Source organism: Pipistrellus hanaki, assembly GCF_964339955.1.
Source record: "Pipistrellus hanaki genome assembly, chromosome: 9".
NCBI lineage: Eukaryota > Metazoa > Chordata > Mammalia > Chiroptera > Vespertilionidae > Pipistrellus > Pipistrellus hanaki.
The window spans coordinates 68,790,197-68,813,785 of record NC_140511.1 but is presented as its reverse complement, the minus strand read 5'-3'; the positions used below and the strand labels follow the sequence as shown (position 1 = coordinate 68,813,785).

General features: G+C 53.0%; 1 protein-coding gene across 1 annotated transcript; it reads left to right on the top strand.

Moving 5' to 3' along the window:
- Positions 1-7,780: 7,780 nt before the first annotated feature.
- On the top strand, positions 7,781-9,142 carry LOC311627222 (uncharacterized protein C11orf96 homolog). The gene has a single exon (XM_084893551.1). It carries the CDS (start codon positions 7,824-7,826, stop codon positions 8,550-8,552), a length of 729 nt encoding a protein of 242 aa, XP_084749677.1. The 5' UTR covers positions 7,781-7,823; the 3' UTR covers positions 8,553-9,142.
- Positions 9,143-23,589: the final 14,447 nt, after the last annotated feature.

Genomic DNA, 23,589 nt, shown 5'->3' with positions numbered 1-23,589 from the left:
GCACCTCAAGGAAGGGAATGTGAAACGAGGGGTCCCAAAAATGAATGCTACAGGAGTTGGAAGAGCAGGAGATGTAACTTAGGGGGGTGGTCAGGGAAGGCTGCATGGTGGAGGAGGCACTTGGGGACCGGGAAAGAGACCTTGCAGAGTGACATCTGAAGGCTCCTGAGCATCGAGGGCCCTGGGTGACTTGTTTCCAGGGCTTGTGTAGCAGGGACTGAGCTGGGGGAGAGATCGTGAAAGAGGACATCAGGCTCCAATCAGGCCTGAGAGGCATCTCATGCAGAGGGCTCTGGTGGTGGGAAGCCACTGAGAGCTGAGAGGGCGACTTTTAGGAAAATGTATTTATTAGGTGGGAGTAAGGGGACGGGGCTGGAGGTGAGAGGACCTGTGGGAGACCACGATAGGAGCCCAAGCAGAGCTACCTGAGACCTGGGAGTGGTGAAGAGAAAAGATATTGGGTTTTCTGGCGCTAGTAACACCCCTTCTTCCCACAAGTGCTGAAGCAAAAGAAAAACAAATGCAGGACTCGGCTATGAGGTAAAAAAAATATCAGTGTTATTACTGACAAAGCTGGACGGGAGACCTTGGGTCACATCCACGACCACAGTCAGACTTCCTGACATCCCTGCACCTCGATGAGGCTGTGGGGCACCGGTCAAGGAAGCAGCACAGCACGCCCTGCCCTGCCAGCGGGCCAGGAGGTCCCCGCCACCCCACCGAGCCTGCATGAGAGTGGGGAGCAGAAGAGGCGGGCCTCCACTGGCCCTTCCCAGGTTGGGGACTTAGGAGCTGAGCTGCGCGCACTCTCTGCGTGGAGGTAGATCTGACTGTGAGCAGGAAAGGGATCCCCTGTCCCATCACCAGGTTTCATCTCCCAAGCTCCCTCATCGGAGCAGTCAGCCCTCCTTTCCTGGGGGAGAGAATAGGGAGGGTCGGGAGAAGGGTAGGTGGTGTTTTTCCTATTTGTCCCTCCTAGGGTTGGAGCTGTCTCTTCCTAATTGCAACTTAGAGTAGAAGATGCTTGTCCCTTCTCCACATGGCATCCTGGCTCTGCCCCTGTCTGGGTCTCAAGTACTGGGGCATGGGAGTGGGGAGCAGCCCCCACACCTCCTCCTGCCACCACCCTGGGAAAGAGGGCGTCTGGATGTCATCCACACTCCTCCCCACCGCACGCTGACTGCTGCATGGGCCGGAGGACAGCAGCCACTCCCTGGAAAAGTTGTTGGGAAGTGAGACCTGGCTCTCAGAATTCCAGACCCTGCGCCCTGTCCATCCTCCCACTGAACCTGCCTGGGCAGCTCCAGGATCACCATTGTAGGGGCAGCTGATGGGTGAGAAGAGCTGTGGCAACTGGTGGGCTTGGGATCAACTCCCAGCTGCCTCCCTGCCTGGCTGGGCGGCCTTGGCAAAGTTCGCTGACATCTCTGAGCTAAAGCTTGAGGTAGTCTCAGAGGATAAACTTCTGGGTGCGGTGGTAGGTTCCTGGTGCGTTGTGCTGGTGGCTGGTGTGACATCGATGCTCAGGATAAACTCATTCTCCTTAATCCCATCCCATTGTCCCTGTGAGGGGATGGCTGGAGACATGGCAGCTATTGATGCTTTGAGAAAGATGGAGGAGATGCCTCCCTGGCCACTGACAGGCACAGCAACATGAGAGAGAGGCTGCCTGAAGTTGGGGACCTGAGAGGAACCACCCATCCCAACGTGTCCAGAACGTGCAGAGACTGGGGCACAGCAGGCACCTCCTGAATGCTGGGCAGCCTGAGACAGTGTTCAAGAAGGAAGACAGGCAGGTCTTGGGGAGAGCAGACTCTCTGGACCCCCCAAATGAGCCAGGAGCTATTTACAAGGCTAACAGTGCATGCTGTCTTGAGGCGGGGCTCAGAAGATGCTCCACAGAATGGCATCTTTTAACCATGATTCCTGGGCATCCATTTGAAATTCACCCAACTACAGGGCTTGACCTCACAGCGTTCTTGTAGATCATCTGGCTTGATCCTCATCACCACCACCCTGGGAGGAGGCTGGGGCAGGCACAAGCCTTCCACAGTCACAGGCTGGTGAGAACTTTCTAGCAAACAGCGGAACCGGGGAACTCAAGCAGGCAGCCTTGGGGTGCTGCTTGCTCACGCTCATGCTGTTACTCATTACCGAGACTGCAGGGAAGTCATCTCTGCGGCTGTCTTCAGAGCCCACAGCACTTGCTTTGTGGTTCTCCCTCCCTCCCCCGCCCCCCATGATGGTAAATAATTGAAAGGTAGATCTGAGCTGAGCTGGAGACCGGCTGCGGGCACCTCTCTCACCAGGGGCTGCCTCACCAGGGGCTGCCGCTCCTGGCAGCTGCTTCCCGGCACTTGGAAAGCAGTTTCCCTGAGGGCTCCTGTGCACAGCTCTCTGCAGCCTGCAAAGAAGCTCCCACAGCCAGTGTGACAGGCCCAGGGCCTCAGCTCCAGGAGCGCAGGCCGGGAGGCTGCTGGCAGGCCGCCTTCTGCAGCTGGAACTCGGCGAGCCTCTGACCTGGCCTCCGAGTTCCCGGCCAGCTCCGCTGCCCTCTGCTCTGTTTTGCCAATAACCAGAAGGTTCTCCTTCGAAGGCAGAGGACACTGTACACTGGGGCGCCAACAAGATCAGTCCCCGGGCTTGTTTATGGAGCGCATGGGGCTGTGCTTCAGTAGAAGCAGTGAAACGTCTTAGTCGGGCTTTATGTGTACTAGCTGGGGTACATCTCTGGGCTGCAGTTTCCCTGTCCATCTGAGGGGGTAGTGCCAGAGGGGCCATTCCACAGAACCTGTCCTCCCCGAGGGCGGTGAGGCTGGGGGAGAGTCCGGGACTGGGTCTCCTCTTTACTCTGCCCCTGCCTTGCTGTGTGACCTTGATCTCATTCCCTCCCCTCTCTGGGCCTTTCTGTCCTCATCTCAAAAGACAGCAGAGAGTCCTGCTTTGCTGAAGTCATAGAGGGGGAACTATTTTGCAAATCTCTAGGGCCACAGACTGTGCAGGGTTCTAGCCTTGTCCTTAGTGATAGTCAGACCGGTGGTCCCAGGAGAGAGAGCCTTCGGTTTGCAAGAAAGCGTGCAGGGAGGACTGAGCACAGACCCAGGCTGCTGACGCTGTGCCAGGAAGCAGGTCGTGGCTGGGAAATGTGCTCCCAGTATTCCCAGCAGCATAGCCAGGCCCATGGGCTGGGGTGATTCTTAGGAGGTTCCCCTGGGCTCTGGCTCCCTCTGAGTCCCCGGGAACCTCCCTGCCCCCACTCCATTCTGGTGTTCCTGGGGCTCATCCTGGGAATGGCAGCTATGGCAGCTTGCCCTCCGCAGCTGGTGTCCCATTACAGGGCCTACAGTGAGGCCGAGATTAGACCATGAGCTCATTGCGGCATCAATGGCCCCCCATCCCCTCCCCTCAGGATGGGGGCCATGAAGGCTGAAGGTCTGACTTGGAACTGTCACTGGGGTTCTCCTTCCTCAGTCTCTCCCTGCCTGAGTCTCTCGGACTCTCTTCCTCTGTCTACCTCCCGAGCAGAGCACATACTGACACCCCCTCTTGGAGCTCGCTGGAGATTGTCATGGCAACCCTCCAGCAAAATTATCAAAACACTTTGCTCACAATCATACCAGACGAAGTGGTAATTCTGAGTGAGACAGAAGCAGTTGGTGGGACGCTGAAATCACTGGGCTGGGCTGGGCTCCCGCAGGGGTGAGGGTGGAGCCAGAGGCAGGACACTGCACAGGCCTTGTCGCTTGCCTGCCATGGGCCTTGTTTGCCAACCACCGTTCACAGTCCCTCATCCTACCCCCCACACCTGAATGCACAGGTGTGCAAACTGACCGGAACAGCAAGGCCCCTAGAGTAACCACCACCTCACTCAGCACTCGGAGGCCTGGCAGCCCTCTGGAGAGGCTTCTGGGAGAGTGTGAGGGGACAGGAGCTGACCAAGGTGTCTAGCTGGCAGTTGGTCAGGGCCAGGGTGGCAGAGCAGCCACAGGAAAGGGCCTAACCTGCTTGTTCCCCTCTCCTCTCCCTGCCCCCCTTAAGCCTCCCAGAAAAGCAAAGGAGCACTGCCCAAGCGCTCTCCCACCTGGCTCTGTGGCTGCCCATCTGCATCCCGGACGGACTGGGCATCCCTGCTCCCGCCCACCAGGTGTGTGCCCTGCAGGCTCCCTTGGAAACAAAGCCTGCTGATAGCAGAAGAACTGGAGTTGCTTTTTTTAAACCCTGGCTCTGCCCAAAAGCCAAAGTGTGGGTGGGGATGGTGGAGGAGGTGGAGGCACAGGCCTCCCTGGCCAGCTGCCATCTTCCTGCCCCATCTGCTCCCCCAGCAGCCCCTCCATGAAGGCAAGGCTCCCCCGCAGCCTCCGCCAGGCTGCTTGCCACTCTCCGGCCCAAGAGGAAGCATCTACTTCCTGTGAATGGGTGCCCTCATCCCTGCATCCTTCTGAGCATTCCAGAATGTCAGAGCGGAGGGGCCCCTAGTAAATCAGAGCCTGGTCTCCTTACCTCACAGGTGAGGAGACTGAGGCTCAGAGATGGGAAGCATCTGGGTCAAGGCCACAGCACATGCGGGTGACGGAACCTGGGGGTTCTACTCCCGGCTGTTCCCATCACTTCAGAGGAATGGCGAGACGGGTGGTCCGGGCACAGAGCATGGGTGTCGGGGTCAGGCAGACAGCTGTGAGCATCGGCACCGGCACTGAGGGGGGCCCTGGTGGGCTACAGAGCACCCCGAGTCCTCATTTCTAAAACAGAGCTGATGCTACCCCTCCGAGGATGCCATGAGGATGGTCAGGTGAGGCACATGCCAAGCATCACTGGCACAGTGCCAGGCACATAGGTGCTCAACAGCCGACATTTCTGTGTCCCTCCTTGGTCGTCCCAGGGACACGGGCCTGGTGAGAAGAGGGACTGTCCTGCATCCCCTTTAATAGCCACCCCCTGCCCCAAGGTGGCCAAGAAAGGCCGCTTAGCCTGTCCTGGAAAACCCAGCACTGACCCTGCGAATCAGCAAGGCCAGAGGTCAACAGAACCCGATACCTGGGGAGGCTGTGGCCCCCCCCAGATCTGCCCTTCCCCCTGTCACGTGGGAGGGGGGTCTGTTGAAAGAGGCTGGTATCCCCTGAAGCCCCCTAGGACCGTCTCTGGGCACTGGTTCCCAGGGAATCCCACGCCTGGAGACATTGCTCTGTCTGGCTCCCGCCCTGACACTGAGTCAGGCAGAGGGCTAAGCACCAGAGCTCAGATGCCCTCTGGAGCACTTTCCCCAGGCATCTCAGCCACGTGGGGGCTGGGCAGGATGGGTATGAGACAATGAAAACAAAAGGACGGTGTGCCTCATGCCCAAGACATGCTGGCACTACGCCAGGAGCTTTCCATACGGTGATCGCCGGCTCCCGGGGCATTACTTGTGCTCTGAGGAGCAGAAATTGAGTCTCAGAGAGCAGGACCTGTCCCGAGTCACAGAAGGAGCCTGTGGCAGAGCAGGGTTAGAATCTGGTCTGGATTGTAACCCGATGGCAGCCTTCCAGAGAGCACAGAACAGTGTGAAAAGGCTACTAAGTATGGGGCTGGTCCATGAGACATCCTGAGGGAGAGAAGCAATGGATGGGAAGGGTCAGCAGTGGGACCAGTGGGACCAGGCATCTGGACAGGGAAGCTGACAGGAATGGCCTAGGGCAGCGGTCGCCAACCTTTCAGACCCCATGGGCCACCAGTTGGCGACCGCTAGCCTATGGTACCCCAGTCCCCAGCCTGGGAGTTTGGGGTCCAGAGGAGCTGTATGGGTTGGAAAGGAAGCTGTGGTGGAACCAGGCGCTGGGGGAGCAGGGTGGTGGTGGCACACTCTGCAGGCCCCCGGACTCCTGCTAACTGTAGGCCGGTGGGAAGGCAGACAAGTAATGGGAACAAGCGGACGAGAAGCCTTTTAGATAGCAGTTAAGTAGGATAGGAAGGAAAGGGGGGTAGAGGGAGGAGGGTCGAGTTTCTCAGCACACTTCCTGCTTCTACCCCTCCCCCCTCCCCCCAGTCCCTTTCCACTCTGCTCTCCATATGGCAGCCACAGTGGGCTCTTAAAACCAGACACTGTGCAGCGCCCCTGCACAAAACCCCATGCCTCACCACGGCCCCTAGAATAAAATACTTCAACCCTCCGCGGCCTTCCTGAAGTTCCCGGAGAAGCCCAGCTCGTTCCTGCCATGGGGCCTTTGCACTAGGGCTGGTTCCCTCTGCCCCAATGCTCCCCCCTCCCCCCCGAAGTGGGCACACACTGCGTCCTTCTTTGTTCTCCACCGGACACGTGGACGCAGTGCCGTGGACACGAAGTGGCTTAGGAGCCAAGTGGGAACTTCAGCTCTGCTGGTTACTAGCTCTGTGGCCTGGGGCAAGAGGCTTAGCCTCTCTGTGCCTTGGTTTTCCTGTCTGTCAATGGCGACACTACAAGTACTTGTCACCCAGGGTTGCTGAGAGGATAAGTGCAGTAGTTAACACACTAGATGAGTTCATGCATCAAAGGTACTCCAGAGCAGGGCACACACTAAGTCCCTGGTACTGATATTGTTGTCCTGCAGGCCTTCGGGTGTCACCTGAAACATCACCCACTCTGAGAAGCCTTCCTGGCGCCCAGACTGGATCTGCATCCCATCACCCCGCCCCCAGTGCGTGTTCTTGTTTCCCATTCATTGTCTGTGTCCCCCCTTCACCACCACTCTCCCTGCCCCCAATGCAACTTACAGAGGGCAGCACATTCCTGAGCGGGCACACAGTAGGTTCTCAATACATCTTTGTTGAATGGCTATGGAAGGAATAGAGGCCCAATCCCATTGGTTCCCTGGGTTTCCAGTTTCCTTTCTGGGAGCCGGTAGGGGGCACTGCTCCGACCCACAGGCCCACAGCTCTGCAAGACACTGCTGGTTTGCACTGGGAGTTAGGACATCGGACAGGGGACCTGTCTCAGAAGCCCAGGGGCACTGGGGTCTCACCCTCGGCTGGCTGCTACAGATCGTGCACTCTGGAGTTGGCCCCGCTGGGCCCCTCAGTTACTTATCCTCTCTGTGCCTGCCATACCTCATGTGTAAAATTGGGAGAAAACCGATTACCTCACCGTTATGAAGATCAAATAGGGTAACACCGCATGCGTAACCCAAAGCTCCCTGGCTGGCTTGGAGTACAACTCTCCAGATGGTAGTTGTTGTTGTGTTGTTGTTGTTGTTGTTGTTGTTAGTGGCATATCCAAGTGTCATTCTTCTAAGCATGAAGGGGGGTGCCCGAGGGACTTGAAGAGGGTGGGGTAATGAGGGGATAAACATGGAGAAGACATAGAGGCAACAGAAGAACCAGAATGGAATAATGGAATAATAAGTTGTGACTGTATTCAAGCATGCCTGTGTGTGTGTGGTGATGGTGGTGGTGGTGGGGGGGGGGGGGGGGGGAGGTGGGGAGAAACTGTAGTGAGGGGAGAAGAACAAGGATCCAGAGAAGAAACTAAGTTCTGGGGAGCCCTGCCCTGGCTCTGCCCGCCGTGAGGACAGCCGGGAGCTGCCACTGCCCCGCGCAGACCCCGCGGCAGGACAGCCGGCGCCCTGAGTGTGAGCCTCTGAGATCGAGCTCTGGGAAGGGGGACCTACAGACTTGGGGGTCCCAGCACCCATAGTAACATCCCGGGACCCCCGCTCCCGGCCGCCCCGAGGCTCCGGCACCCCCGCGGGCGGGGCCCGCCTCCCCGAGCGGCCGGGGGGGGGGGAGGGGGCGGGGGGCTCCGGGAAGGGGCTGTTCCTTCCCCAGCGCGGCGGGCGGCGCCAGGCTGAGGGCGCGGGGCGCGCACGCTGTAAATGGCATCGGCTGTCATCCGCGCCGGCCGTGTGGGCAGGAGCCGCTATATAAGCGGCGGCGGACGCCGCGGGGCAGACGCGCGGAAGCGGCCGGCGCCTCGGATCGCAGCGGCGGAGCAGCGGCGCCCCCCGCGCCGCGTGTCCCCGACGGGCCCTCGCCCGCCCTCCCGAGCCGCGCCGCCTCGGGCCCGCCAGGGCCGCCGCCGCCCCGCAGCAGATTTGGATCCGCCGCCCGGCGAGCCCCAGGCGGCTGCCTCCCGGGGGGCCCCGGCGGCGCAGCGGCCGCTCCCCGACAGCCCCGCCGCCGCCCCGCCGCCGCCGCCGCCGCCCGGCCCCGAGGACGCCGCCGGCAGCGCCATGGCGGCCGCCAAGCCCGGCGAGCTGATGGGCATCTGCTCCAGCTACCAGGCGGTGATGCCCCACTTCGTGTGCCTGGCCGACGCGTTCCCGCAGCCCGTGCGGCCCGCCAAGCTGCCCAAGGGCAAGGGCCGGCTGCGGCGGCCGCGCCAGTCCCGCTTCAAGACGCAGCCGGTGACCTTCGACGAGATCCAGGAGGTGGAGGAGGAGGGGGTGTCGCCCATGGAGGAGGAGAAGGCCAAGAAGTCCTTCCTGCAGAGCCTGGAGTGCCTGCGCCGCAGCACGCAGAGCCTGTCGCTGCAGCGCGAGCAGCTCGGCAGCTGCAAACTGAGGAACAGCCTGGACTCCAGCGACTCCGACTCGGCCCTGTGAGGCCGCCGCCTCCGGGGTCCGCCGGGGACCAGCGTGCGAACCCCGGGAGGGCCCGCGCCCCGGGGACCCCCGGGGATTCCCCCCGGGATCCGGGACCACCGCCCCCCGAGAGCTCGCGCTGGGACTCCCGCCAAACAGAACTGTCCGGTGCGCCTCGGGCTGCGCGCATCCCGGGTCCGAGCGCGCCGGGGGCGCCCGGAAGGGGGCCGCTTCTCCGCCCGTGTCCATGTTTATTTTTAAACTCTGCCCAGCGCGGACTCTGCTGTGAGTGAGGGTGTGCGGGAGCTCCCGGGAGGGAGAGCCGCCCCGCGCCCCGGGCCGAGGGGCTGCAGCTCCCATTGCGCTCCCCGCTCCACGCCTGCCCCCCCGCGCACCGGCTCCCACTCACGCCCCCTCCGCTCGCTGCACACTTTTATAACCGCGGGGACTCGGGGTGCAGCGCGGCCGCCGCAGTGGCCGGAGGACAGATATTTATTTTTGCATTGCGATGGCGATGGCTGGCGGCGTTCACTGAACGGTCTTCTTTTTACCTGGATATGTCTGTGAGGCTCCCGAACGGAGACGAATAAAGTCCATATATTTGCACAGTGCATCTCTCCCAGGTTCTTGACTTTCTTGAACCTTCAGGGCCCAGGCTCACAGGCCTGGGAAAGTGGGGTGCGGGGAGGGAGGGGGAATTCCCCCAGTGAAGGGGACTCCACAAGCGTCGCTTAGGGGAACGAGGTCTCGTCCCCCTGTCCGGTCCTTGGCTCGCCTCCCCCCCTCCCGCCCCCAGGTGGACCCGCACCCGGCCCGGAGCGGCCCTGCCTCCCTGTTCCGCTCGCCAGCACCAGGGGTGGAGGTGGGTGTGGGGGATCGGCGGCCGGGGTGGAGCTGAAGCCGCTGGGGAGGAAAGTGGGCCCAGTGAGGATGGAGAGGGCGCTTCTCCGGGCGGCTGGGGTCAGGGTCATCGCCCTCTCCCCACCCCGGAGGACCCCACGCACTCCGTGTCCTTTCCTGGCGGCGGGTGGGGAGATGCCTGAGCCAGCAGTGGAAGACCCGGGCAGGGTATTTGGGTGGGTAGTGGGGCTCGAGGGGGCGAGAGTGGGTGCCCCCTCCCGGGACCCTGCGCGGGAGCAAACAGCGGTTGTGTGCAGCCCCTACACCTTGCCGTCTCTGGGATCCCGGGAGGCGGGTGGGGCAGGTCTGAGGTCAGAGCCTGAAGGGCGCTTGGGTACCACCGCGTCTCCCCACCTGCTTTGTTTACAGATGGAAAACAAACCCTCGCAGGCGGCGAAGGAAAGGTCACGTGGAGAGTAGCTGGAGTCGCAGACAGCTCCCCCGACTCTGGGTCCAGGGCTCCTACCATCACCGGAGCCTCTTTCCAGTTTTTACAGCAGCTGCCCCGCACCCGTCTCCGCCCTAAGCCCTCGGGGCTGGCCGTGTTGCAGGCCCACGGGGCAGCGGTGGCGGTGGGGTAGTAAACGACATTCGGTGGAGGAGGGAAGGATCCCCACTTGCAGCCCTGCCGTCCCACTCCTCCGCCGTTACTTCAGAGTGGACCCATCATTCCAGGGTGGGAGGTTGGGTGCTTTTCCTACTTCTTTCTCCACGTTTCCCTGTTTCTGTGCTTGGGTGCCCTCTAGTGGTGGGGGCTGAACCTTTTATTATTATTATTATTATTATTATTATTATTATTTTTTAATATGTATTTTTAATTTATTTTTTACAGAGAGGAAGAGAGAGGGATAGAGAGTTAGAAACATCGATGAGAAAGAAGCATCCATCAGCTGCCTCTTGCATACCCCCCCACTGGGGATGTGCCTGCAACAATGTATTGTACATGCCCTTGACCGGAATGGAACCCCGGATCTTTCAGTCCTCAGACTGACGCTCTATCCACTGAGCCAAACCGGTTTTGGCTGAACCGATTTTTTTACTTTCACCCCGCACCTCTTGTAGGCCCTGGGTCTGCAGAAAACTAGACAACAGAGGAAATGAAACAAAGAAACAAAAATAGAAGCAGCTTTTTATGTACTAGATGGGATGCTACCCCATTCATGAATTGTTAAATAAGGCAAATTAGATCTTTTAAAAATATATTTGCATTGATTTTGGAGTGGAAAGGAGATGGGGGGGGGGAGAGAGAGAGAAACATCAGTGATGAGAATGAATCATGATTGGCTGCCTCCTGCAGGCCCTACACTGGGGATTGAGCCACAACCTGGGTGCCCTTGACTGGAATTGAACCTGGGACCCTTCAGTCCACAGTCTGATTCTTTCTCCACTGAGCCAAACTAGCTAAGGTGGACAATTAGATCTCTTTTATTAAAAAAGAAAAAAAAATGAAACAAAAATAGGACCCACGGGGCCTGAATGTCCTCCTCGCTGGCTCAGAGGGGCCTGGGGTCTGTGGCGCTGTCCTGGCCCCGGGGAACACCCGGGCCATTGCAGTCCGCAGTGGCAGCCAGTTCCACTGCGGGGAGGGCTCCTGACAGAAGGCCCGTACTTACAGCCTGGGAGGCAGCTGTGCTTGAGGCTTTCATTCTGATGTGCAGCAGCTGCCATGGTGAGGCTGGTTTGAGCACCTCAGGTGGGAGGAGGGTTGCTGAACTCTGAATCCCCTCATCCCCCTTCCCTTCTCTCAACTTGTCCCCATCCCCTTTTATCTTATAGCTTTAACAGTAGTTCCTGTTTTCACGCTTCAGGGGCTAGTGCCCCCAACCTTCCCAGGGGCTGTCACAGCCTGTGGGCTGGAGATCCTGGCTTGGGCGTCTCCCCTGTGGGCACCACCACACCCCAATTCCTGTTGGGAAGCCTCCTTCCCCAGCCGAAGGCCGGCTAGGGTCTCCCTGGACAGTATCCGGGGTTGTTATGGCGACCACGTCCCATCACCAGTCCCTGCTCAGCTCTCAGTCAGTGCTTCCGAAATGTTTGTCGGGTTAAGATGAGTAAGGGGGGCCGAGACCGGTTTGGCTCAGTGGATAGAGCGTCAGCCTGCAGATTGAAGGTCCCAGGTTTGATTCCAGTCAAGGGCATGTACCTTGGTTGTGGGCACATCCCCAGTGGGGGGGTGTGCAGGAGGCAGCTGATGGATGTCTCTCATAGTTGTTTCTAACTCTCTATCCCTCTCTTTTCCTCTCTGTAAAAAAATCAATAAAATAAAGAAGAAAAAAAAAAAGATGAGTAAGGGGGCAGTGAGGAAGATTGATGCTCCTCTTGCCTACTCCTTGGTTTGTCTTTAAATTATTCTACTGAATCAATGTTCCGCATTTAATCAAGCTAATTCCCCACTCTCTGGTATAAAAGTGAGTCCAATTTGTCCCAGTTTCTTTGTTTTGCCTACAACTGGCAATTAGTTCTCAGGGCTGGCTATACAAAGATGTTTGGAAGAGGCAGTGACATGGACAGAGGGGCGGGGAAGGGAGGGGGTGGTTGGGATGCCCTGTGTTGGGATGCTCTCTGCTGGGCATCTCTTCCCTGCACAGAGGAGGAAGGAGGGGGCGGGAGGGGCTCCCGTGAGGTCCCTATGGAACTGCCGGGGCTCGGCTCCTCCCAGTGGCTTGAAGGCATTCCAAGGCAGCACACAGCCCCACAGAGGCCTCTGAGCTGGGCCTGGAGGCCAAATGGTGGGAGAAGAGGAAAGAGAGGCAGAGACATGGGCTGAGGGAGCAAGAGGACATGAGAACCAGAAAAATGGGGAGGACTGAGGCCCTCGGACAGATGGGAAACTCGGAGGCATGGAGAGAGGGGGAACACAGAGGGAGTTGGGAGCCAGAAATTGTCAAAAGATGGACATAAATGAGAGAGAAAAAGAGAGAGAGGAGAGAGAGCAAAAGAGAGAAAGAGAGAGAGAGAAGAGAAGAGAAGAGAAGAGAAGAGAAGAGAAGAGAAGAGAAGAGGAGGGGAGAGAAGAGAAGAGGAGGGGAGAGAGGAAAGAAAGAGAGAGACCCAGGGAGAGTAGGAGGGAGGGAAGGAGAGAAAGAAGTGCTCTGGACAATGAGCATCGGAGACGAGAGAAACTCCAGGTGAGGGTGCTTCTTGTGGGAGCAGTGCTGTGGAGCTGGGTGGGTGGGAGCCCGCCCAGCCGTCTGGATTTACAGCCTTTGGGATTTGCAGGCTTGTCCAAGTTGACGCCTCCTTCCTTCCCTCCCTGTCTGGGCCTCAGCCCATAGCCCTGGCCTGGCTGACCAGTTTTCAAACAAGCTGGATCCCAGAGGAGGTAACAAGTGGCCATCCCAGCTCTAGCTGGCAGCCTCTTCTAAATATTTCTCTTTGGCTCAGGGGGAGATATTTATCAGGGTGTTTTTTGGACTGTTTTGAAGGCTAGCTTGGCCTCTGCAGCTCACTGTGTGCCATTTCTGGGCCTGTTTGGTGTGGGGGTGAGAAGGATGGGCTGGGTGTGATTCCAGGGAATGGGTCAGCCGTGGACTTGCACATCTTCCGTTAGGGAGCACATTTGGGGTGGACCCTAGGTCCACTGGGCTCTGGCAAAATAGGAGGAGATAAAGGCTGCCGTTGAGTGAGCACCTCATATGGATACTCCACTTCCATCCCGATTACCTGACCCAGGCTTTGTACAGATGACAAAACTACAACGGGCTTAGGTTTCTTGCCCAAGTCAGTGGTGGGCTGGGTTGCAACCCAGTATTTCTTTGTAAATTTCAAAGCCTGTGTTCTTTCAAGGATACGAATCCCAGCTTCTTTCTGTCACACCCTGTGGTAGCCCTGAGAATGGGCCTTGCAGACCTCCTGTTATAGGAGGTGCAATTGGCCAGAGCAGAGCAGCTCTGGCTTTGAAATCCATCCCATGGCCCCCCACGGGCTGCTCCCCACCAATGCCTGTGTGCATGGCTGGGAAACTGAGGCAGAACTGTCCCTGGGAGGCCTGAGAGTCCTTTGCTGGTGGACTTGGGCTCAAGGCTTTCCCGATGGCTCTGCAGGAGCTTCCTTAGGCTGCAGGGCCACCCATGGACACCTCTCCCGCTCTCCTCTCGGGTCTCTTGCCTCATAATCTGCTGGTTCCCTCTCTGTTTCATTCCCACGGGCATGTCTCCTACTGAAACCCTTGCACGCTGAATCCTATCGTCAATCCGTTGCTCAGAGAACCCTGGCTGGCACCCTCTTCCACCTCCCAGGTTCCCGGTGCTGCGTGCCCCTCTGGCTCCGCTGGCACAGGAGGTGATGGTGGGCATCATTTCAGGGAGGACTGTGGGGCCGTGGCAAAGCTACCAAACAAATGTGTGTCCTGCTGGTCTGCTGGTCCCGTGTTCTCGATGGGGAATACCCATGTCTGGCCTGTGTCTGGGGAGAAGATGAAGAGTCCCTCCATGGACAGTCCTCCTCCAGGCCTATGCTCAAGGCCATCTGACTCATAAGGAGACCTGCCCATTTAGCTTCCAGTCCGTGGTTAGAGACTGCTCTTTGCTCACCGAGATTGATTTTCCCCTCCCTCCAGCCGACTCTGTGTCCCAGATGCTCTGGTACTTAGGTCTCTCACTGTAATTAAGTCTTTGCCAGTGGTGTGTATTGGGAAGAAAAGTGTGTTTCTCCAGGGCCTGGGTCTTAAGGTGTACTTTCCCCTCTCCCCACACTCTTTCCCCTGCAACCCAACGGTGATCAAGGTGATCAGGCCACTGGCTTAGGGGATGGCAAGGAAACATAGTAGAAAGGACCGCAGGATCTTGAATGACCGTGTGGAATTCAAGCCTGCCCATCTAGAATCAGCCTCGGGGACCATTTTTGCACATGAGAGAAACACATGTCTCCCTTCTTCCAGCCACCAAGTCATCCCTGGGTCTCTGTGCTATAGCAGCCTCTCGTTACCGTAAATACACAGAAGTCGGTACTGGCGGTAGGCTGCGGTCCTGAACCCCTACAGTGTGGGTCGTTGGCTTCGTGGTTTCTTGCATGTCGGATGGTTCGGATATCACAGGCCGGAGAGGAGGGGAGCCTCATCAGACCTGGGGAGGACAGTTAGCAAAACCACGGTTAGGGCGCTTGGGAAGGCAGATCACATATTGGCCGAGCCGGTAGCTCCAGGAGAAGTGGCCGGAAAGAGCTGGAATGTTAGTGTATGCAGCTGCTGCTCCTTGTGGCTTTCAGCAAATTATTACAGGAAAGACATGAGACGGAAAGGAATAGAGAGGATCTAGAAACGAGGGCCTCACAGAGGTGAGAGCTGCCCCCCTTTGGAACTCTCACCGAAGGTCAGCTTGTGGGCCAGAGCCTTTCTCAGAGGCCACCCAGGAGGACCAGCCCACGACCCAGTCCCGGAGCGAGATCGGATGGAGGGTGTTGTTTGGCCCCCAGACTTTCTGCTTTAGAACCCTCCCAAGGTCGCCAGGATGAACAGGAAACACAGTAATAAAATCACCTCAGAACTCCACTGGGAAAACAGCGTGGGACTGGTCATTGGCACCCGGAACTAGTTAGAAGCCCTCAGACTGGGAATTTCCAAGGAAAGTAGGAACTGGAAACAGTGATTGGTTGTTTGAGCCCCTAGGCCACCCCTAAGGAGGCCAGGCCTTTAACGCCTGCCTCAGATGTGGTCACAGAGACGGTGGGGAAAGGAGAATCTTCTGGAACCAGGTTGGCTGGACTAGCCAACCAGAGCAAGTCCATCCAGTTGAGGCCAGCTCAACGGGCCTATTGCTATGCACGTCTGAGTGTTTCCCTTCTGCCATCTCTGATCCTAGGGGGCAGGCAGCAGGAACACTGATATTGTGGGCTGGGCGTGTGGGGACCTTGGGCCAAGTAATAGGTGAGACTGTCTCCTTCGCTAGCTTGAAAGGCAGATCTTTGCCTTTGAAGGCTGTAACTCAGGAGAAGCTGGGAAGAGCCAGGAGGTTAGTGAGTGCCGGCTGCTCCTTGTTAGTTGTAGTGACATTCGAAGAAAAATCCTCTGCAAATATTAGCTGGATTTCCAGCGGACGTGAAAGGAAGTAGCAAGTGTCTGGCCATCTGCTTCTGTCACCCAAACATAGGCGATCAGACACTTGTGACTGAGAGCCTTTCTCAAAGACTGTCCAGCAAGCAAAACATTCACACAAGGGAGGCAGCGCCAAGGCAGAGGTCAGACTACGGGGGCTGCTCTCTCTTGAGCCTGGTCTCAGAATCACTGCCGTTACAGTACTGCCGGGGGATGGGTGAGGGAGCCAGGGCGAGGGAGCAAATGGGTGGAGCATGCTTGAGAATCTGTGAGAAAACAGCAGAACCTTGTTCTTGAGCTGACAGTAAGCAAATAGTAATTGATCCCTAATGATTCTTCCAAGAATTGTTTTTTTCCCAAAGAAACCATAAAAGCCCCAAAATAGCCCTCCAGGAAGACATATTTTCTGACATCCAGGTCAGATGAGGACAGTAGACAAGGGAGAATCTTCCAGCGGCCAAGGCTCATGCAGCTGGAACCTCCAGGGCCGGGGGCAAGGGCCCTCACCATTCCGGCCTGGGGACCACTGCTTGCTGGCCCCGTCTCTCTTCTGAATGGGCATGTTTCTGTGGTCTTGCTTTCCCTGTTTTATCATAGCCTACTGGTCCCGGGGGTGGCACAAACTGTCTCTTAGCATACTGGTCATCTGACCACAAGGGCCCACATCTGAACCAGGTGGCGAAGGCCTGGGCATCCCTCAGCGATCAGGGTGCTGGAACCGGCTGGACATTGCTGTGTCTCCCACATAGTGAGCAGCCAGAGGGATGGGCTATGTCAGAGATTGGTCGTGATTCCCAAAATGAATGTGTTCTATCCATTTTCCTAGGCAGGAAGCCAGAACAGTCCCAGCCCACCCCGGTGCTTAGATGTGAGTTTATCCAGTGCCAGGTTTTCTCCCATCAAATGTGAGTGCAAGTACTGTTTGCCTCTCCTGGACACTGACCTGAGATTAGGAGTATGCCAGCTCCACACTTTCCCTTCCCGCCTGGCAGGAGCAACCTGGAAATGATGGCAACTTGGCTTCTACCAAGTAGATGGTGACATGGTCTGATATACATGGAGATGATAATCTACAAGGTGGGAGGGACTTGGAGCCCTGAAGGACTGAGTGAGCAGAGCTGTTGGCTGTCCGGCCTGTTTCTGGAAAGAAAAGTGAAGTTGTTTCTTCTTTCAGCGACTGTGGGGATGTGGATCTCTTATTGCAGCAGCGGAACTTGCCTTGCACACTCTCCTTGCTTTTCTGTCCCCGAGACCCCCCAGGAGAGAGATTCCGTGTCCTGCACACGCTCTTGTTTCCTGCACTGCTGGAACTAGTCCTGCTGAAGGTAGCTGCTGGTCATCTGCTGCACAGATATGCACCTGAACTTCAGCTTGAGCTGTTCTAGCTTAACCAGGGAGGGAGAAGCCAGGCTTCAAAACCCACTGACAGCCCATTTGCGGCTATGAATGCTCAGGGAAAAACGCTTTCCTGCTGAGCTCATTGCTAAGATTTCCTCGGAGGTTTCAGTGGGGCTGGACTGGTGGATTTCGCTCCTAGTTTTCCCCTAACCTGGTGTGGAGCGGGTGGGGGAGACTGGAGATCCAGCTTTGTGCAGAGCTGGGTGTTCCATTAACCTTCCACTTGGGATGGGCTCTGGGTTGACTCTTACCCTTCTGGTCTCTGTCAATCCATGCGTACCAAGGTCAAGGTCCCCATGATTTGGCAATGCCCTCAGGGGGGAAAGGCTGCCTTTCCTCTCTGGGTTCCTGATTTCTCTTATTTTTGGGACTTCTGAGTATTCCATACTTTCTTGTCAGATCATTGACTAATTTTTAAAAAATTCTTATTTTAACCAGCTTTTCAAGTTGCTTTTATCATAAAAGTCAGTCAGCACATGCATTCCACTGTTCTGCCTGGAACAGAATCTTTGCCCTTGCTTCTAAGCCTCTATAATCTCATCTCTAAAATGGAAATAATAACAGAAGCCATCTCAAAACCCCATGAGGATCAGTGAGGTAATACATGCAAACCACTCAAAAGCGTGTTTGGCAGATAGTAGGTGCCTAACACATGTTCAGTCTTCTTCCAGTCCCTCCTTCCCCTTTCCCTGTGGTGGGAGGGAGCCCAGGGCAGTGAATCCCTGTCCCCAGCAAGCTCTGCTGACCTGCAGACCCTGCCAGGACCCCACCTCCAGCCCACACCTCTGCTTCCTGGCGCCAGTCCTGGGGGACCAGCTCCTCCGCCTCACAGAGCTTTCACTGTTTCCTCCTGCGCTGGAGAGGGGCCAGAAATGATGTTTCTGGCTGTCAGCACCCATTCCCAGCAGCCGGAAGCAGCCAGTCTGCAGAGAGACGCAGCCACCTGGCGGGTCTGCAGATTCTACAGACAGATCCGCCCTCAGCTCTCTCGCCTCCTCCCTCCTCCCATCCCACCCCATCCCATCCCATCCCCCCAAAACAGGCTTGGAGTTTCTCTTGATTTTTTGGATAGCTTTTAATTTTTTAATAATTTCAGGGGAAAATTATACAAAAATAGCACAAAGAACTTCTGAATGTCCTTAACCCAGATTCCCCAAGTGTGTACATTTTGCATCATTTGCTTTATTATTTAATCTGTTGATTTATCTACCTGTCCACACACACACACACACACACACACACACACACACACACGCTCGCGTCATTATTATTATTGTCTGGACCGTATGAGAGATACTTGCAAATAAGGAGCTCCTTTGCTCCTCAGTACCCCTCACCTATATTTTAGGAATATATTCCTAAAAACAGGGATATTGCCTGACCTATCCACAGTGCATTTATCGAATTCAGGAAATTAATATGAATATGATACTACCATGTAAACTAGAGACATTCATATTTTTTTCAGTTGTTCCGATAATGACATTTATATATCATGTTTTTTTCTGCTCCAGGGTCCTGTCCAGCCTCCCATATTGCACTTAGTCGTCAGGTTTCTGATCTGGAAGAGTCCCTCAGTCTGCTTTTGTCTCTCCTGATCTTAACATCTTTGAAGAGTACTCATTAGTAACTTTGTAGAATGTCCCTGAATATGAGTCTGTCTGCTGTTTCTCTGGGATTGAATTCAGGCTCTGCACAGATGGCAGAAGCACTGTTGTGTCCTCAGTGCCTCGGGAGGCATGTGATTGAGTTTGTCCCATCCCTGGGGATGGTAACTTTATACACTTGGTTAAGGTGGTGTCCACCAGGCTCTTCCATAAGGACGTGATTTTCCTCCTTGGAATTACTATTTTGAAAGGATGTAAATATCCTATTCTTCATCAGACTTTCACCCCATGGTTTTAGCATCCATTGAAAATTCTTGCCTGAATCATTTACTACTATGATATTTGTTTATTGGTGTGTGTGTGTGTTTTTTAATATATTTTATTGATTTCTTACAGAGAGGAAGAGAGAAGGACAGAGAGTTAGAAACATCGATGAGAGAGAATCATCGATCAGCTGCCTCTTGCACACCCCCTACTGGGGATGTGCCTGCAATCAAGGTACATGCCCTTGACCAGAATCAAACCTGGGACCTTTCAGTCCATTGAGCCAAAATGGTTTTGGCCTAATTGGTGTGTTTTTGTTTTTTTTAAAACTCCATTTCCTCAACATTGATTAGTTATAATTCTTTTTTTCTTTCTTTAATCCTCACCTAAGGATATGTTTTTTAAAAAATTTTAGAGAGAGAGGAAGAGAGAAACTTCTATATGAGAGAGAAACATTGATTGATTGCCTCCCGTAAGTGCCCAACCAGGGATTGAACCTGTAACTAAGTATGGGCCCTGACTGGGAATTGAACCTGCAACCTTTTGGTGTACAGGAAAGACACTCCAACCAATGGAGCCACCTGACCAGCACTTATTAGTTGGCATTCTAACATAACAAAGAATCCCCCCATTTTGTTTATTTGTGCATTTATTTATTTATATCAGTATGGAGTCATGAATCCCTTTTTCATTCAACACCTTGTGATTGTTGCTATCATGATTTGTATGGAGGCTCAAATTGTCCCAGACTTGGTCAGTGGGAGCCCAATAACCTTAACTAGTCTTCCTGCATCTAAGAGCAGGCCTGTGTTTGTTTTGCTCATTGTCAATCCTAGATTCTAACATATTTTTAAATGAATGATAGAACTCTTACCTATAAAGCATCAGTAATAATAGTAACTATCATAAGGCTTCACAAGAAGTAAGTGAGCCATTATGTTAAAGTGTTTAGAACACCAGTAGTATTAATAGCTAATATTTATTCCCCACTTACTATGTGCCAGGTCCTGCTCTAAAACTTTGACATGTGTTAGTTCATTATACTGATTCTGTGAGATAAGTAAGGTTCTTTCCTTATTCGAGAAAGAGTAAGTGGAGGCTGAGAGAGATGAAACTTCTTGCCCAAGGTCACACAGGCAATATCCAGAGCCTGCATTCTGACCTCTGTGTCATGTTGTCGCCTTACACACGTCATGAGAGTGAGACAGATAAACTGATGAGGATTCAATGGAAAGGGTTTTGGTAGATTGAGGATGGAAAGACACCAGGGGGACCAGGGATGTCACGCAGATGACAAAGTGCAACACACAGAAGTCCAGACCCATGAATAGTCCTCCACACCCAGCTTTCTGGGCATCAGCTATTGACCTGCACTGTTCTCTTCTAGCCTCACCTTTCTAAACTCTGTGCTGCCTTCTACCAATCCTGCTACCACTGTGTCCCCTCAACCAGGCTGCACTTTGCTCCCCAGCTGCTCTGGGGATAGCCCTCCCCAGTGCTCCTTGGCAGCTCCCTGGGTGATGACTTTGATAATCGACCCCAACTTTTTAGCACTGAAATTGCAAGCTCACAGTTATGTATTTTATTATTCAATTCCTGTCTGTCTACCCTGATAGACTGCGACATCATATCTGCTGTTGTTGCCATTATGTCTCCTGGTCCAACCTAGACTTGATACCATCTCATCCACTCTTTCATTGACTTGTCCCACAGTCCTGCAAGAGTGACCTGAGCTATAAAGAATGAGGGTACTCTAATGGTTCAAAGAAGGAAAGGGCCTAGTTCTAAAATCCCATTCCAGAAAAAGAGCAGAGCTAGAACCCAGACTCATTTGACCGTTATGAGTTGTGTCCCCACATGCTCTTCACATTAGTGTTTAGATCCTCAGTCCCGTGAAAGTAGTTCTGGGCTTCTAGAAACCCATGCAGATGGACTCTGTGTAGTAACTAATTCTCAGTAAAAGAAAGTTATTGATATTCTAATACTTGATTTTGAGTTTTATATGGTTGAAATGTTTTTGGTGATTCACACCAATACCAGGAGTGGCCTTCTAACCTGTCTCAAACTGATAGCTGTGCTTGACTGTGCAGTTCTGTTGGTGACCAGACAGTCTTATGCCTCCCAGGAAGTATGGACCCACCTGGTAATAGCTGGTGACAGGGTTAAACCCAGCAGATTAGGAGATATACACTAGGGCACATGTGACTAGTTGTCACTGACAGGTGCAAGAAAGGAGTTTCTGTCTCAGATTTACCAATAGAGCCAAGTAAAGGATAGATCTCAATGAAAGGGGAAAGGGCACGTGTAACCCAAGCAATGAGCCAAGACCAGGGGATAACATCAGGAGCAGGGCTTCCATGCCCCAGAATCTTCTGGAAGCTGGTTAAATGCGGACACTTGGGACCCTCAATCATGCTAAATCACACCTCTAAGAAGCATTTTTTTTTCTTTTTTCCAAGTATGCATTCACCCAAAATGATACTGACATACAGTGGACTTAAGTGATCCTGGGTCTTAGAAAAAAGACTTTAGAATGTGAGACATGTTCAGTAGCAAAAATACAAGTGAGGACACATATTTTGTGAGATAATTCAACACTGTTTATCCCAGGCAGCTAAGCAATGGTTGTATATGCTCTGCACACAAAATGATTCTGAATGGTAGTTTTAATATGTAAGTGATCTGTATGTAGACTCCATCTGCATATACATCACACCAATACCAGGAGTGGCCCTTTAAAAAAATGCAGATGCCTTGTTCTTTGGTTGATTTTTATATATGCTGGAAAAGAAACATTGGTATATTTAGCAAAAGTTGGCAAGGTAATAATGCTTAATTAAATACCATCCCCATGTTATTAATAGTCCAAAAAATTTACTTTGGTCTGTCCTCAACCCCAGTGGTGGGGTAGGGCAGTTGGATTGCAGTTGATGTAAAAGGGGCTCCCAGGTCGGGAAAGAAAAGAGCAGCATCTTTGAAAGGGAAACGGTGGAGGAGCATTGAGGTGGTTTTAATGAGTGTGGAGGGAGCTCTCTTAAATCCTCACTTAAAGAATGAGGTCTTAACGATAATTCACTCCCCATGTTTCTCTTGTTGTATTTCTTCATTTAGTAAGTTGACCTTTTCATGGCATAACTTTTTATCTTAGTTTTTCTCCAGTGGATATATAAGATCATTATAATATGGGGAGTATGAAAGGAGCCAAAGTATCAAACTATTGAACTGATACCCACTGGAATGAAAGCTCCACTAAAGCAGAAAGTTTTGTCTCTTTGTCTCAGAAAGTTTTATCCTCAGCATTGAGAATAGTACTTGGCAAATGGGAGGTGTTCAATACATATTTAAGGAAAGGCCATTAGGAGATTCCAAAGGCAAAGACTGGAGACCTCCATCGCAAAATATACACGTTTGAATTTAGAGCAAGGATCACACTGATGGTCAGACTTCCTATGGTAGCCAGCTGAAAAGTGTCCTCCAGTTACCATAAATCCAGGTGTTGGAAGGGTTGGTCTCTTTGGAGGCAGATACCATCCTTTCTCCTAGCTTCTGGTGGTTTCCAGCAAGCCTTGGTGTTCTTGACACCTAGCTCTAAAATTCAAGAGAATGCAAATAAATTTGTTTTTATCTAAATGTCAAGCTAAATTCTTTGGACAGATTCTCCTACCAGTGACAACTTCAAAGGCCGGGTGAAATACTATTTTGTTAAAAGTAAAGAAGAGTAAACAATATAGGTATGATAGTTAGGCATTGTGGGCCAAAATCTAGAAGTGAAAAATCAGAGAAGAAAGTCCAGCACTCAAAATTACCTTTGCCCTGAGGTACTTTGCTAACCCAGCAGCATCAGTTACAAAACTGACAACTCTTCCCCTTTAAGTTGGGGAAGTATCTATTGTATAACTACAGGATAAAAGTAAATAGGAAGCAAGTCAGCCCTTGAGCAGACTTGCAACTCAAGTTTGCTTCACATGGTAACCCAGGGAATCTTAAGCCTTGAACTCAACTAAGGTAGTTTCAGAATGTTGGTACATCCACATGCCCAGAAGAATTAAAGAAAAAAATTTTTCTGAAAAAAAATCTTTTATGAAGAAAATTACTATCAAACTGGTCTCAAATTATTCCTACAACTAATTTTTCATATACAATCTTTGTCATGCATAAGGAATTGTAAAACCATGAGTGAGAACCAACAGAAACAGACCCCTCAAAAACTCAAGATGTTAAAATCATTAGACCCGGAGAATAAAAAAATTGATGATTACTGTGTTTAAAGAAATGAACTAGGGGGTTGAAATTATCTGCAATAAATAAGAAACTATAAAAAGTATTATTGATTATGAAAAAAACACAAATAGAATTTTGAGAAAAAAAAATATAGTAACTAAACTTGAGTAACTCAATGAGGAGTTTAATTATAGATTAGACACATCAGAATAGGGCATTTGTAAACTCAAGTCAGAATAAAATATCCAGAATTTAACAAGGAAAGAAGAAAAATATAGAAGTAGTCATAAGAAATATAAAAGGTACAGTTAGAAGATCTATTACAAAGGATATAAAAGAGGGAATTATAAATATCAGCATCAATTCATAATGTTTTTCTTCTTGTGATATATTTTACCTGAAAAATAAGAACAAAGTTCCTAGTTCTGTCCACTGAAAAGTCTCAAAACAATGACTAACGCAGTAGTAAGGAGCTCCTCTGGTGCCCGCATTGGGGTCTTCATAGACCATTTGCCACTAAAAGTTTCCATGGATTTTGGAGAAATGCACAAGGTGAACCTAAGTTATCTTTTCTCACCAGAAAGTAAAGAAGCTCATAATACTAAGAGGCTCAGTCAAAAGGACTCAAGAGCCAACT

What these genes read in the sequence shown, in the direction of transcription:
- LOC311627222 (XM_084893551.1), top strand. Translation starts at nt 7,824, where the DNA reads ATGGCATCGGCTGTCATCCGCGCCGGCCGTGTGGGCAGGAGCCGCTAT.